A 15,497-nucleotide genomic window follows, 5' to 3' on the forward strand; every position below is an offset into this window, starting at 1 on the left:
TAAAAAGACAAAATCCTCTGAATAAACACAGATACGTCAAATACAACACTGTGTGGTCCTGAACTTTCTGTTAAACTCAGGGGCTGCATTTCGATTTTATCTCTGATATGAAGTAGAAATATTACAGACTATTGCCCTTGAGGGGCAATAAATACTTTTGGATTGACTTTTGCAAGAAGAGATTGACTGTCTTATCTTGACAACTAATGTGGATTTATGTTGTGTCTATTTATCATGCATTTTATTGAACTTCTATGTTAATGTATTTTTATTTTGTTATTGTTTTTATGATACATTTTTATCATGCATTTTTATTACAACCCCGCCCTCAGGCCTGCTTACCCTTTCAGGACAATAAAAGATGATGGTGTGAGTTGCAACCTATAAAGCACTTTAAAGTACAGCGTGTTTATATTAAGTCATATCAACATAAATGGGATTTGAAGAGCCTCTAAAAAGCTTGTGGATTTTCATTTCAAGTTCAATATATAGTACGTACAACTACCAACATTCTGATTTAGAAATCAGAATTTTTACCCAGTAACCTTTCTGTGTATAGAGGCAGAACCGCTCATTTGTTCGGTACAGACACGCTTGAAAAAAGGTGCAGTTGGAGCAGATTGATTTTTCCTCACGTTAAAAAGCTTTTATTGACATGGCATTTTCTCACCAGAAAAGGTTATGGCGTAGGAGAAGGAGAGGGAGGGAGAAGGTGAAATGTAAAGGGATACAAAGGATATGCAGCACCGGGATGGCCTGGAGATTCCTGTAAATTCACCCCACTTTAGCACACTTTAGTGTGTGGGTTCTGCTCTTTGAACGTGCAAAGTACTGCCCCTCCCAACACATTCACACACGTACACATGAACGATGAAAGATGTGGTTGACTCTAAAAACCTTGACATTCTGAGAGAAACAGCCAGAGAGACTAAAAACATTGAGGGAAGGAAGAGAGAGCATCAAGGACATACTGTAATCAGAATCCAAACAGATCTTGCAAAGCACTGTGAAACAGACAGGCAGACTAGAGCCACGAGGAGGATAAGTCTGGAAACCGTCATCAACTTTAAAGGTCCGCTCATAATGCTAATCTCTTGTGAAACATCATAATTTCTCCATAAAGAATCATAAAACTTCACAGTGGCTTATTCTCTGGAGAGCAAGATGACGCCTTACTGCTGACACAGCACTAAATCACCACGCTCTCCTTCCTCCTCCTACTCTGTTTTAGTGGAAAAACATGCTCACTGCTCATACCTCACTTCCCACTACTTCTCTCCTAGTTTTCTCTCTTTTAACTCATTTGTCATTTTGCAATTATTGCTCATCATTTCAAAATAACGTCAACCTAGTCAATACATAGTTAATAAACATACACAAGCTCCATCTACACATGCATACTTTTAACACAAAATGCTCGGAAAGGACAAAAGAAAACCTCCAAGAAAAGATTTTTTTGGCCACTTGGTGTTGTTGTGAACAAGTTGTGAACACAATATTGACATTTCATCATCTATTAAGTTGCTATGGCAAACCTGTTAGCAAACAGTTGCCCATTGACACATCCAAGAGATAGGGAGCAACATTATTTTCCATTTGGAGGTGTGTTTCCGGCCACCTGGCGAATGTAAGTCCAATAATTTTCTCTACCATCTCTGCTGCCTGCTGCGGACTAAAACGCTGCTATGAGAGCAGTGAGTGTGAAAGAGATCGGTAAAGCTGTGAGCTGGACAGCTACACATTTAGCTGGAACTCATTATAAAGCTCAGTAAAGATGAGGGGAGCTGTAGAGTTGGGTGATAATTCTTTGTAGATTAATTCCTACAAGCAACTCAACAAGCACCATTGTCTTCACATTGCAATTTGATTCCTTCTTATAGCCTGTGGGGACCATGAATGTCTGTACAAAATGTCACAGAAATACATCAGATAGTAGTTGAAATATTTCAATTGGGAACGAAGCAATGGGCCAATTGACCGAAACCAACCTACTGACCTATCCTTAGAGCCACGCCTTTTGCATGGAAAAAAAATTGGCAGAGGTAAGGCAAACTGCATTCTCCTGAACTGCAAGATGTGCCACGAAATGGAAAGATAAAAATTTGACACAGTTAATATATGAAGGTGCAGACAGAAGGGGGATCCAGAGAGGTATTTTTCTTGTCTCATTAGCATGCTGACTTTCATTCAGAAGTTTGACCAATGCAAAGTCTAAGATGTAACGTGAGCTGAGCAAGTTTAGATTAAATTAGATAACTATTGAAAATTAGAAATGCACAAGGAAAAATAACAATACAAAGACGAGTCAGACAGGTCACAGCTGACAACATATCAAAAGACATACAGCCAAAACAATGGCAGTAAAACTAACACACAATCTAAAATATTCCAAAATTCATGTAAGTGAAGCTATGGAGCCCCACTTTGCCACTAAATATAAAAACAATGTAAACACAGTCAATCAGTTAATAAATCTGACCGTGAGTGATCCTTTTGAAAACAGTATGAATAGAATAGGCCATGTCACTTGTCAGCTGTTTCCCAGCTGCAAAAAAGATAAATCATTCTGGGATCTGTAACCAGCTACACAACACTCTTTTTAGACGACTAAAAACACACAACAGGATGATCCTGACACTGCTGTATGGTTTTTAACTCTACTGCTGATCTTTTCCCCTTTTCCTCCCTTTCTAATGAATCAGGAGTCAAACCAACTATGCACCACTTTGTTTGGACAAAGACCATAAACGCATTAAATCTCAGAAAAAACCCGACTGACAGCTTTTCTCCCAATTTCTCAACACAGACTGACAAACACGAAAAAAAAGGTATAAAGGATGAAAGGGAATTTCAAATCGCGGTATCTGTCGATGCCTATCCGAGAAAGTCATTGTGTCAATTTACAGCAGATCCAGGTATTAAGTTCAGACATCACAGTGAGGACATGATGGGAAGATCAAATATACAACATCTAATGCCTGAAATACAACTCTAACCTGTGCTGAGCCTGTGGAGCGTAGCCTGTTCTTAAATATGCTCTCTTGTACCTAAAGCCCTAATCTCATCATGCTGTTACATTCGATCTCTAAACTCTCTGCATCAGATCCGACAGTAATGCAGACCTCCAGACACAGCCCACATACAGTATCTCTCGAGTGATTTCCATCCGAGGCGACACTGCCGATTTCCAGCGTGTCTGACTGGGATGTTCGGTTAATGTTCAGAAAATTACTGAGTGTTGAAGAAAAGTTAAGTGCTGATCAGGACACCTGTCTTCTCACCGACTCACTCACAAATACACAAGCAAATACACACACTTCTCGCCCAGTCAGCATTTGCACAGCCCCGTTGTGTTCATCATTAGCGCCTCTGACTGCATTGTTAAAAGTGATAGATGTGTGCAATTAGGTATACTGTATGTGATACTTCAGATTACGCTACAAGACACAATACTACTTAACAAATCACCTGTTTGGTTGAATAAAATGATTAAAATGGTCTGAAGGTAATAAGGCCAATACTTCAAAGTGAATAGTTGCTTTTAATAAGACTAAACATCTAAAGCTCCACTAGTGGTCTCTGGATTCCACAGAGTTCATTACAGCCCATAAATGGTTTGGACTGAACAGTCAACATAGCGATAATCCTTTGCTATTCCTACTGTCTGTGTTGGAGAGTTGCAAAAAGGCTGAGGCTGTCCAAAGTAATGGTCATGTGGTCATTGAAGTCAAAGGATTTATCTTGGGAGCGTGGATGTGCTCAGTGAATTTCACGGCAATCTGCTACAGATCTGGACATCGTGTGGACAATGATAAATTTAGGTGGATAGTGGCACTAGAGGAAATGTAAGGAGGAGGAAGAAAAAAAGAAACCAAAGGAAAAAAAAACAAAAAAGGACCTACCAGCACCTCTAAAGCTCACTAAATAATACGGTATATCCTGCAGTTTAATCAGTACAACAGTAGTTTGAACATGACTATATATGTACGGATTAACATAATAAGATATAACGTGTAAATTAGGGAGCTTTAGAGGAGCTGGTAGGCTCTACCTTTACCTTTGAACAGAGCCAGGCTAACTCCTTCCCCCTATTTCTAGCATTTATGCTAAGATAGGCTAACTGGCTGCTGTCTGTTGCTTCACATTTACCGGGCAGTGCAGTATTGATCTTCTCATCTACTCTCTGCAGGAATGTTAATAATGCTTATTTCCCAAAACAGCAAACGATTCCTTCAATGAAAATCTGTGTAGGACCAAAGTGTTAGTCAAGGTGAAATTTGACCCTGATGGCTGTGCCAGATAAAAGACCAGGGTGTCATTAGCCACATAAAATCTGATAGCAATCTCGCCATTGCTTGTCAAGATATCTTGCTCTGAAAGGAAAGACAGACTAACCCTGACAAGCCAGCTCGCAACCCCTGGTGCTGCTGCTGCTTCAAAAAACCCACTAAAACAGGGAGTATAAAATATCGAATCCAGAGCGTTTGAACACCTGACTTTGCTCTAAGAGTCCAATTCTCTCTGGGCATCTCCAGCCAGGTCTCGAATTTACATCTTCCAAGTCCATCTGCGGGAGCTTTCACCCGGTCAACCCCAGTTATGATTTATTACATTTCTGGCGAACTGACAACATTAAAGTTTGCCAGTGAAGGAGAATCTTACCTTGGACTCATGCTGTGTGGAACTAAAAGGAGGTTTTATCTTCCTGTTACTGCGGGAGAGTAAGCTAACCACAGCAGGATCACACAGCAGTTTACTAGTCACACACAAAAACCCAACAAGGAGGTGAGTCCATACCTGTGGTTTTCCAACCAGGTTTCGAGAAGACTGGACGATTCTGGAAAGACTTCCAGCTGGTCCCCTGAAAAAAGTGGAAGACTCATTCTCACTCTGTAACTACAGCCAATATAGACCATTTTGACAGGATGTTTCATTCCCCTCCGTCATCTTCTAACTCTCAGCTTGTACCATTCATGTGGAGTCATGCAGTTGTGTGATAACATACTGAGCATAAAACATACAGAAGACCGTAATACATTAGTCGTTCTACCTTTTTAAAAAAAATATTTAAGCAAAGACTTTCCATCATGAAGGATGAAGTGACATGCGAAATTATGCAAATGTGGATAAAGTCAGTTTAATTTAAAGGGAAGGAATTATCTTCAAAGAACATTAGGGACACACAGGATTATTCACAAACAAAAACCTTTATCAAGTGGGGGCATGTATGTAAAGCCTACAATTTACAACCTCTGGTCCAAAATGACCATTCCCACCCTTCCCACCCTGTTCGTGAATCAAGCAGTGAATCATGGCTGAGCAGCAGAGCCACTTCTTCAAATAATTGTCAGTAGCCTAAACCAGAACGACCTGTTGCTAGGTAACATCTGGCGGGGTTTGATAGTCAGCCCGCCACACTGCAGTACAAAACTCCTTTGAATAAATATCACCATAATGGGAAATTTTAATGGCACTGTATATTAAAGGTCTGTAATTTCCAAATGATTTTGTAACAGTTCCTAACAACTAATCATTTGGGGAAAATAGAAACGTCATTGAAAGAAAAGCTCAGTTTAATTGTTCATTTATTTTGTTCTCTGTAAACACTGAATTGTGAGCTTTCCTATAAACACATTTCATTTTTTCATCCTTCGTAATCTGCTTTAAAAAAAAAAAAATCCTCAAAGGCCTTTTATTGATGCTTCCTTACTCCAATTTGTTTTTATTCGTAAACAATATGTGCTTGTCTTTGATTCAAATATTTATTTATATGCTCTTTTTTAAACCACCTTTTTGTAACTGTGAAGCATCTTTGAATAGTGCCACATAAATAAAATTTTACTTACTTATTTGCTGTGAACTTGCTCAAAGACTGTCAACCAATTAACTGGAAATACTTTACCGTAAGTATACCAGTGGAACAGTCTCTCTATTCTCGCTGCAATTATTATCAAATTAAGTGTTTGTTTTTCTTTCCAGGATAATTCTTGGAAATGGTTAGGTAGCTATCAAAAAATACAGACCCATAAAATAAAACAATACAGATGAGGATGAAATGTTATTGGCCTCTGCAGGGAAAATTTTTTGGCTTGTATGCAGGACCAGAATACAAAATAGCCCCCACCGTGCTACATAATAAGGGGGTTGGTGTCTTGCTCAAGGACACTCCAGCAGGGTAGACGCTGACAGGAACATCCCCTCACAGCTATTATATATGTCACAACTCTGTCAGCAATCACAGGTAGTATGGTGATGAATACATTTCAGCCATAATCTCAAAATATTTGGAAATGTTCGAATTGTTGAGCAGCTTTGCTTTGACCTAAAAGCACAGAAAGTGACTTTTGTATTTTTCGGTTTTGGTGGCTTCTATCCCTTCTATAAGCTGCCGACTGAGCCCTGAGAGAGGCAAGATGCTGTGGAGTGGAGATAAGGCTCCACCTGCCAGCCATGCTCATCACTGTGTTTGTGTGTTTGAGTATGTGTGTTTGCCAGAGCATTTCACTGTGTGTGTATGTGCGTGTGTCTGTGTGTGTGTGTGTGTGTGTGTGTGTCTGTGTGTGCCCGTCCCAGACCTGCCAAGATAAGTGGCTCTCAGGATCCTAACCATAAAATCTGAGCTACACTAAACGCCCAACAGAGATCCAGTCAGACGGCACAAAGGAAAAATAAATATTCTCTTCGGAACAGAGTAGAATAAGAAAAGATGAACAGAAAGGTCATTCCTCCACGGCAGTAATAGAACGCTACGCTGTGGTGAGGTTAATTAAAAGGAGAGGGACTAAGGTCAGTGGACTGAATTCAGTATTACATTCTCATACTTATGACTTAGTATCATCTTAGTATGTATGATTTTACTGTAGTAGGTCATAATTATGATAGACTTTCTCAAAATTATGAGATAGTACCAAATAATTACGTAATATTAGGTCATAACTATACCACCTTTCTCAGGATAGCCCAGAATTATAATGTGCTATGTGATTGATGATTTAGTAGCTTATAATTATGAAAAAAAACTTTCTTACAATTATGAGATAGCATCTTGTAATTAAAAGATTCAAAGTTATAATGAAGACAAATTGACAAATTATCTCATAGTTATGAGAAAGTGTCTGATAATTATAACTTCGTATGTGATATTTATCATTTAGTATTTCATAATTATGAGAAATGTCCTTGTTGTACTTCACAATTATGACGTAGCATCTCACAACTATGAGAACATTTCTTTTAATAATTACTTACTCTCCGATATCTACGATTCAGTACGTAATTGTACAAAATAATTATGTGATACTAAGTCATAATCATAAGAAACTTTATCATAATTGTGATGGAGTATTTATGATTTTGTATTTCATTTTCATGTCAATTATGAGAAACCTTTTCATAATTATAGCTGTTTGTCCTATAATTATGAGTTAGAATCTCATAACTGTGAGATACAAAGTAAGTGTAATGGAAAACTGACATATCTCATAATGATGAAAAAAATCTTATAATTATGACTTAGTATCTCAATATTAAGATGCTGATTATTATAACTTTTCGTGTCATGTTTATATTTTAGTATCTCGGGATTAAGAAAGAAATACTGAGAAATAATTATGAAAAAAGTTAATGTATGTATAATACATGTATAATGTATAAAGTATACATGTATAATGTACAGTCATGTATGGGTATGAAAAAAAAACAAACCCTTTTTTTCGCTCTCTGTTTTACACAGACAGAGAAAGGCAGAATATTGTCTCTCTTTTTACCACCTGGTCATCTGTGTTTGTGTTGTAGTTCACACGATACCTAAATTCATAAATAAAGTCTAATGAAGTCTGTTCATCTCTTCTGGAGAGAGCATCGGCATTCACACACCATTTCTTACGCTAACACGCGAACACACTCGCAAACATTTCTACTTACACTCTGCTGATAGAACTTCTTGTTGTTTCTGCAACGCTACATCTCTCACTCTTTCCGAGAAAATGACAGGAAGTGTAATAGGAAGTGAAGCGTACTTGCCTCGTATTGTGTGATTGTCGCCTGCCTCTACATTAATTATGAGCAATATTCTCAAGGCTTCTTAAACTCTACCAAAGGCTACTCTGATGAACAGTGACGGACCATGAATGAACGTGTTTAAGAGAAGGAAGCGGATACCACGAGCCCAAAGTCATGCCGGTGTTGTTGTGAAGAAGTTTGTGTCTCTGTGTGTGTGATCTTACGGCGCAAACATGACAAAAGCAGCTCTGACTAAACTTCTGATCCTCGTGATCCTCGCCTTTATCATCTGCCTCCCAGAATTCTTCTCATTATACAGAGGTGGGTGTCCAAGACAGCTGCAGATGGAGGATCATCCACTCTGTGTGTTCTTGTGTTTTTTGTCAGTGTCTACGTTGCTCAATATCAGTTCACAAGCTCTTGAGGCATTAAAAAGGAAGAGCTGTTTGCTTACGTTTTGCTCAAACTTACATTATAGTTCTTGCATAAATCAACTTTTAAAATAATTTATCTTGTTTTGTTAAGTGACTTTGTCCTGTTTATTCCTCTTCACGTAGCCTCACTCTGATTCGACCTGTCTGCCTGTTTTTTTCTTTCTGAGATAATAATCAGACCCAAATATTGCTCCATACAAGACTGACTGACTGACAGCAGCTTTAAAACTGTCTCTGTATTGTGTTGCACTGAAAAGCTTGTTCTCCTTTTGAGAGCAACGCGCTGTAAGCCTTTGTACTTGTGCACGTGTTTGCCTTCAACGGTTTATCCTTTTGTATCTCCTTCTCTGCCTTCCCTGCCTTCCCTTGTCTGTCTCTCTCTTTTAGATATAAACTGGAGGCAACAACCTTGAGTTTGAGATCTTGCTCTGATTTCTGACTTGAGAGCCTTTTGCTGTTTCTCAACTTCAAGCCTGCTCCTGCTTAGAAATCGTTTTAAATTTTCTGTTGTTCATTCTCTTTATCCGTTTAGTATCGAAAGTGAACTTCCTCTGTCGGCGCTACCGACCCTGTGAGCGAGGGAACCAGGTGAAGAAGGGGGAGAATGGGAAGATCGGGGATGCTGAAATCCAGAGAAAGGATATGTGTGACCCTTCACAGACTGCAGAACGTGAGAAGTGGGAGCAGGAGTGCACGCAAGGGAATCAGATCAACATGGCAGATCCTGCTTCAGACTCCAGAAGAGGCAGCAATGATTCAGAAAAAAACTGGTTCATGTGTCAAACAGATATGGACATGGCAGGATTAAAAAGCAACATCTTATCTTCAGGTACCATACACTAAACATTAAAGATAAGTTGTTGTAGTTTTGAGTCACGCTAGTGGAATGGTTTATGGAAGGCAATGTCGATCAGTTGGACAGCTCACTACTTTGGTCCAGACAGAAATTTCTCAACAACTATTGGATGAATTGCCGCGAAATTTTGTACAGACATTCATGGTCCCAGGAGGTAGAATCCTGATGACATTCATCTTCTCAGGATAAATTGTGATGCCTTTGGTGATCCCCTGACTTTTCACCTAGCACCATCATCAGGTCAAAATTTAAATTTGCCCACTACTTTGATTTAGGACTACATACTTGAAGAACTAATGACATTTCCATCAACCGATAGCCGGTTCCATTTTGGACACAGTTCCCGGTTTCGCCCGATAATCACCAGCAGCAGATTAGATTAGCCGAAGATAATGTAATGGCTAAAATAAAAGGTTTGGGATCTTCCGTTGTTGCTGTGCTCTTTGCAGCTGGTGTTTGTATTCAGCCAAAGATAGTATGTGAGTGAGGAGACACAGTGTTACTCTAACGCCTTTGTACAACCATGAGTGAACTGTATGTTTTTGTGATTCAACAGGCCAAGAATGATTACTCTTCCCTCTAGAGAAATAATGCTGTCCACCTCACATCAATTTACAAATCTCAAGCTTTGAATCGAATCTTATGAAAATCAATATCTCATCAACTTCATAGTTCTGAATCAAGACCTTTAGTATTTGGAGTCATGTAGCTGGTGAAGTACAGCAGACTACAGCTGTTAACTGAATGTTTAAGATAAATTCAATTAACATTATGTCTTTTATGCTGCGCATTTTATTTCAGGTTGTAACTACAGGTTGTGAACATTAATTAGGTTGGAATGCTGTACCTAAGTACAGCATTGCTTAGAGCGTCTAGCGTGGCTGTAGACTGACTGCTGTAGCACCTTTAAAATAAATGATAATTAATGATAATTTCAATTCACTATTAAGACTGTTTGTTCCTGCCTTGTTGCCCAGTCATAATACCCTGTAATTATTAAATACGTAGTCATTAAAAAAAACAAAAAACCCTTTAGTGTAATTTATTTCAAAGTCCCTCTGAAACACAAAGTTGTTAACCGTTCATTTGCCACCATTTTGCCTATTTTTCCCCTTGTACTTATATGTGCTGTAGGTACCCAATGAGTATTATCAATATTATTAATCGCCCTGTATGCACTAAATAAATAACTACACATTAACTTGTAGGCTGCATTCTAAAGTGTTGCCCTCTTTTCTATTTATCTAGCCACAGCTCTAAAGGTACATCTGGAAGTGTCGGTAGAGCTTCATCTCGGTAATGAAGACACCCTGAATCTCACCTTGTATGGCCACAGCAATTACAGCTCCTTAGACCTCCATCCACCTGAGGAGCAGGAGGAAGAGGAGGATAAGAAGAAGGGTGACGAAGGACAGAAGGCATTTTATTGCTGTCTCCCTGTCCTGCCCACCTCGGAGTCAGCCAATCAAAGCCGCTGTCTCCTTTGGCTCGCCAATCAAACAGTTTCGACTGCAGCAGCGAAGGAAAAGCTGCCATGGAAACGGACACAGAAAGGTTGGTGTCAGGATGAGGGAGCAGTGCCTCTTTGTTCCCCATGTGGTCAGTGTGGCTTCAGTTTAAGTTTGGGGAGGAGAGGAGACAATATCAGACAGGGAAATTGGCCACTTAGTTTTCATTTAGGTGAAAGTGATTCAATCTCGTTCAAACCCGCCTTCTCAATCGAGTCATTTTTCTTCAGTAGAACAAATTTCTCTCAGTTCTTCTTCTCCTGACTCCAATTTCAGCTTTGTTTCTTTCTTTCTCCGTACTGCATGATCAGTCACATTTTATGAGAGCTGCAGTACATCTTAATCTACTGTGTCTCCGAGGCTGTGCTGATTTTGGCTTTGTTTTTTTTTCTAGTCGGCTCTCCAACATTCCCCCATGCTTAAAGCTACGACTAAGTCATATTTTCCAGTGTGCGTGATGAAAGCTGGAAATCCATCTCACTTTAATCTTTCTGCACCATCTCCACCACACTTTTCCATATACTCCCTTTCCTTTCCTTTTCTGCTCTTATTTGTGAGCACTTATTCTTTACCTCCTATTAATTCTCTTTTCTCTCATTTTTGTTTCTTGTACATCTCTTTATGTACAGTATTTTTATTTCCTGTACTTATTTTTCTCCTCTCTCTTGCTCACCAATTATACCCCTGTCTGTATCTATTCTTTTTAGATAACAACTTGTTATTTCAATCTCATGAGGATAAAACATTAGCACTGAAAAAAATTGCATGATGGCAAAACTGCCAAACATTTGCTGGTTTGAACTTCTCAAATGTGAGGATTTTGTCTTGCTCTCTGTTTTATATTAATGTAAATTAATATATTTGGGTTCAGGACCAGACAAAACAAATCATTTGAAGGGCATTTGGTGGCTTGATTGTTAAGGCACATACCACATAACCGCATCGTCCATGGTTCGATTCCCAGCCAGGGGACCCTTGTTGCATGTTGTACCCCTCTCTCCGCCCTTGTTTCCTGTCTATTTCCAGACTGTCCAATAAAGGCGGAATACCAAAAAACAAATCTGAAAAATTGAGCTCTGGATAATCATGAGACATTTTTGCAGTTTTCTGACATTTTATTTAATAAATGATAAATTGTTTGCATAATAATTAGCAAAATCTGTCCATTTTAATCCCTCTCTATCCTCCAGATGAGTGGCGGTGTGTATTCAGGGTTGTCTGGATGGCTCTGCTGTGCGTGGTGCTCCTGACTATAGTTACAACTGTGCTCGGTCAAATCTACTTTGGGAAACGCTCATGCAGTAAGACACAGAAACACACACATTACCTGCTCTTTGGGTTAGTTTGATCTTTGACGGTTGACCTGAAAATGTTTTTCTTTGTCAGAAAAGCCCATGGTGCAGCCTGTTTACAACTTCACTGTCCAGCAGTTAAACGGTACATTTAAATGTCTTGGATTTTATCATTTTCTAAAATACACCTCTCTCCACCACTTCACATTTTTCCTTATTTCTCCATTTTTCACGTTGTGTGCAATTCTCAAACCCAGAGTCACACCCAGTGTCTCACTTCTCTCTCTCTTTCAATCCCTGTACAAGTTCTTAGACGCCATAATCATGAAATGTTTATACTCAATTCAAAATGCTTTATTTGTCCCTCAAGGGGGAATTCGAGGCAAACAAGTCTGCAAGCACAAATACACAAACAACCCATACATACACATAAAAACTATGAAAATGCTAAATATATCCAACAATATCCCACACCATAAAAGGCAAATTATGTCCAAAAGTGAAATTATTTGAATGTATACACAAGCTGTTTATGAGTCTAATGGCTTCTGGAAGAAACCCAACTTCCTTCAACATGCAGTCTTAAAGACATTCCTGACAGCATAAAGTAGTTATATTAACCATGTATCACTGTATCAGAGCCTATTGTGTTCATCTAGAAATCAGCTCACCTCTCAGAATAATGCAGACAAGATCTCAAATGACAATTATGAAGATAAACTGGATTTTACAGTTGAGTCCTGTTTTTGTAACAGGCGTCAGGGCTGTGTAATGAGTCTGTCCACTTTGAGTCTGTTTCTCAGAACAGAATGATTAGCCACTGATATCAGAATTACGTGAAGTTTTCTCAAAATTAAGGGGAAACTAAATTTTTTTATATTTTCTAGGCGATGACAGTACACCTCTTTATATGATGTGTATTACTGATGTACTGTTTTTATTGATGTTTCAAGTAGATGGAGAGAAGCATACAGAGCTCATCACACCAAAAGGTAACTAACTTTGTTAAATTGCACAATAATGCTCCATAAACATTGAGTGGAAAGATTCCAACGACCTGTTGTTGTCCGGCAGGGACAGTCTTCAACTTCTATCGGTCCGGGCCTTGGTCAGGTCAGTTCATTTATATTATATTATATATTATATTATATTATATTATATGGTTTGGAAGAAAATCATTTGATTGATCTGTTGTTTTATTCCTCCAATTGACAGAACTGTCACCCATTGAAGAAGCTGACTCTCAAGGTAGTTAATCTCTCTCTCACACATATACACACACACACACACACACACACACACACACACCTCAACATATTCAGAGAAATGAATCAAATCACATGCAGATACAGTTCTTTCTGAGAGTTTGAGTTTTAATAGTTTTCATTTACATTTTTCAGAGGACACAGAAACTCTTCTGGATGAAACTGTCGACCACTGCTATACTGGTAAACTCACCACTAGAACAATCATAAAATCTGAAAGAGGCTACTTGGAATGTGTACTTCTGTTTCCATTGAGGAGCACAGTGGGGGGAAAAAAACTTTCCAGTGCTGGAAGAAGCACTCAGATTTTTTTTCTAAAAAGACTAAAATGAGTAAGAGTAGTCGTAGACGTATACCACAGAGCAGAAATACTCTGTCACAAGTAAAAGTCCTGCATTCAGCTGCAGCCAAGCAATACTCAGATACACTAGATCCAGAGTAAACTGGAACCAGAAGCTGCCATAAACAAAAAAAGATTTTATTTGCAAAGATTTAAAATGATAAGGGGAACGTGATAAACAGTTACAATACTTACAACATTCAAATAATAAATAATGTGGGGCTAGGCTGGACCCTCAGGGACATTAGTGCACAGTTACGCCAAAAAAAAAAAGCCATTTGTCACAAAGTATGTCGGCACATCAATGCCATACAATTTGAATCAAAAGCAGCATCTACACGTAGCAAGCTAGGGTGAGCCAAACAGCTCAATAAAGCCTGCATTCAATATGGCTGCTCTGCTACTCAGCCCCTGTTCAGACTGCAAGGGGCCCCACAAGCAAAAATAGTAGAATAAAATACAATAAAAAGGCCCATACGATTGACTCAGTGAGAGAGTACACTACACTCTAATGATAAACCTGGGAAAACAGTTGGTTTTTCCAGCAGTTTCACATTGTCTAAACACTAAATTAAACAGAGAAACATTAAAATAAAAAAAGAAACATTGCAAAAAAAATTTTTTAACAAATATATGCAATATAAAAAAATTATCCAACATCTGCCCTACTGGACTGGGACACAGATTCCCTCCAGTCAGAGACAAGCAGGTGACTGGGATCTTTATTATAAGGACCATAGATTTAAGACGCACTAAGGGCCAATAACAATGACTTAATAATCACTATTAAGAGCCAAGCGCAACATTTCTTGGTTCCTCAGCTTAAGTCCCAAAATCATGCCCTTAAACATATTCGAGAGGAGCCTACCAGGTCAAACACCGAACGAAGGCCGGGCTCTGCTGCTGCTGCCTCTCAGGTACGTCTCGAAGCAGGAAGTACGGCTCAGGTGACCTCCCAGGCCCCTTTTTAGAGACTCTGCCCTTTGCCTGGGTCCTAGTGCTAGACCACCTCTGTGCTTCCCTCAGTGAGAGCACAGAAGTGAGCATGTTTACTTTTGGTACTCTAAGTGCATTTCGACGGCCCATTTCAGAATAATGTCCTGTGTATTACATTACCGGATTATAATCGTTGATGCATCAGTGTGTGAGGATCACTTTAATGCTGCAGAAAGTAAGGGTGGGGCCACTTCTAACTACTTTATGTTCTGCTGGGCCGCTCGGTCTGTAAAAATGCATCCTAATTTATTAATTATAAATTGTATTAATATTTTAAATACGATACTTGCCTGTGAAATGTATTGGAGTAGAAATATAAATGAACAGAAAATCCAAATACCGTACTTCAGTAGATGTACTTAGTTACTTACCATTGCTGATACTTTTCAGCACTTCCATCCTCACTTTTAGACAATACTGTATCCGGTCCCTGTTTTACTGTAAATGATACTTAATATTCAGTGTTTATAAGATAATCATCATGGTTTAAGTCGCAATTAAATTACTGTAACAGGTTATGTAATGCACCTCCAGCATCAGAGTTAAGATAAACCCCATCCTGGCCCTTTTCAACATCATCTACCTCCAGTCTGTTTATTACCTTTTCTATCTCGTCTATCTTTAGCAAATCTGCATCATCGCGGCCATCCGTCCACCTCCTCCCTCACAGCGGAGCAGCCAGAGGAGAGGAGAGCAGAAATGGACTTAAAGTGAAAAAATAACAATGACTGCTTCACCTACTAGCCACCTTTGTGTCGAAAATAAAAACATCTGAGACACATGAAGATGGTTAAAACTTGTTTAT

General features: G+C 38.9%; 2 protein-coding genes across 6 annotated transcripts in view; one reads left to right on the top strand and one right to left on the bottom strand.

Annotated features, from left to right (window-relative positions):
- The window catches only part of klhl5 (kelch-like family member 5), a 60,118-nt gene extending 45,509 nt beyond the window's left edge, over nucleotides 1–14,609 (bottom strand). Inside the window, exons 1-2 of one of the 3 annotated variants that reach the window (XM_040145410.1) lie at nucleotides 7,924–7,989; nucleotides 4,798–4,861 (exon numbers count right to left, since the gene is read on the bottom strand). The gene's annotated coding sequence lies outside the window, so the exon portion shown is untranslated. Of the gene's footprint in view, nucleotides 1–4,797; nucleotides 4,862–7,923; nucleotides 7,990–14,564 lie in introns of those variants that run through there. The other 2 variants (XM_040145409.1, XM_040145412.1) reach the window with 2 other exon arrangements.
- On the top strand, nucleotides 7,947–15,479 carry LOC120799908. 3 transcript variants are annotated; one of them, XM_040145419.1, is made up of 10 exons: nucleotides 7,950–8,322; nucleotides 8,968–9,264; nucleotides 10,540–10,845; nucleotides 11,990–12,100; nucleotides 12,186–12,236; nucleotides 13,045–13,083; nucleotides 13,166–13,204; nucleotides 13,307–13,339; nucleotides 13,492–13,539; nucleotides 15,318–15,479. In XM_040145419.1, the coding sequence occupies exons 1-10, from the start codon at nucleotides 8,235–8,237 to the stop codon at nucleotides 15,404–15,406; spliced, it is 1,101 nt and encodes a 366-aa protein (XP_040001353.1). In that variant the 5' UTR covers nucleotides 7,950–8,234; the 3' UTR covers nucleotides 15,407–15,479. The 3 variants fall into 3 exon arrangements, with proteins under 3 accessions (XP_040001351.1, XP_040001352.1, XP_040001353.1); XM_040145417.1 differs by lacking the exon at nucleotides 15,318–15,479 and having other exon boundaries at nucleotides 7,947–8,322; nucleotides 13,492–13,818; XM_040145418.1 differs by lacking the exon at nucleotides 15,318–15,479 and having other exon boundaries at nucleotides 7,948–8,322; nucleotides 13,048–13,083; nucleotides 13,492–13,818.
- Nucleotides 15,480–15,497: the final 18 nt, after the last annotated feature.

This window comes from Xiphias gladius, chromosome 15 (genome assembly GCF_016859285.1).
Source record: "Xiphias gladius isolate SHS-SW01 ecotype Sanya breed wild chromosome 15, ASM1685928v1, whole genome shotgun sequence".
In the NCBI taxonomy this organism is placed as follows: domain Eukaryota; kingdom Metazoa; phylum Chordata; class Actinopteri; order Istiophoriformes; family Xiphiidae; genus Xiphias; species Xiphias gladius.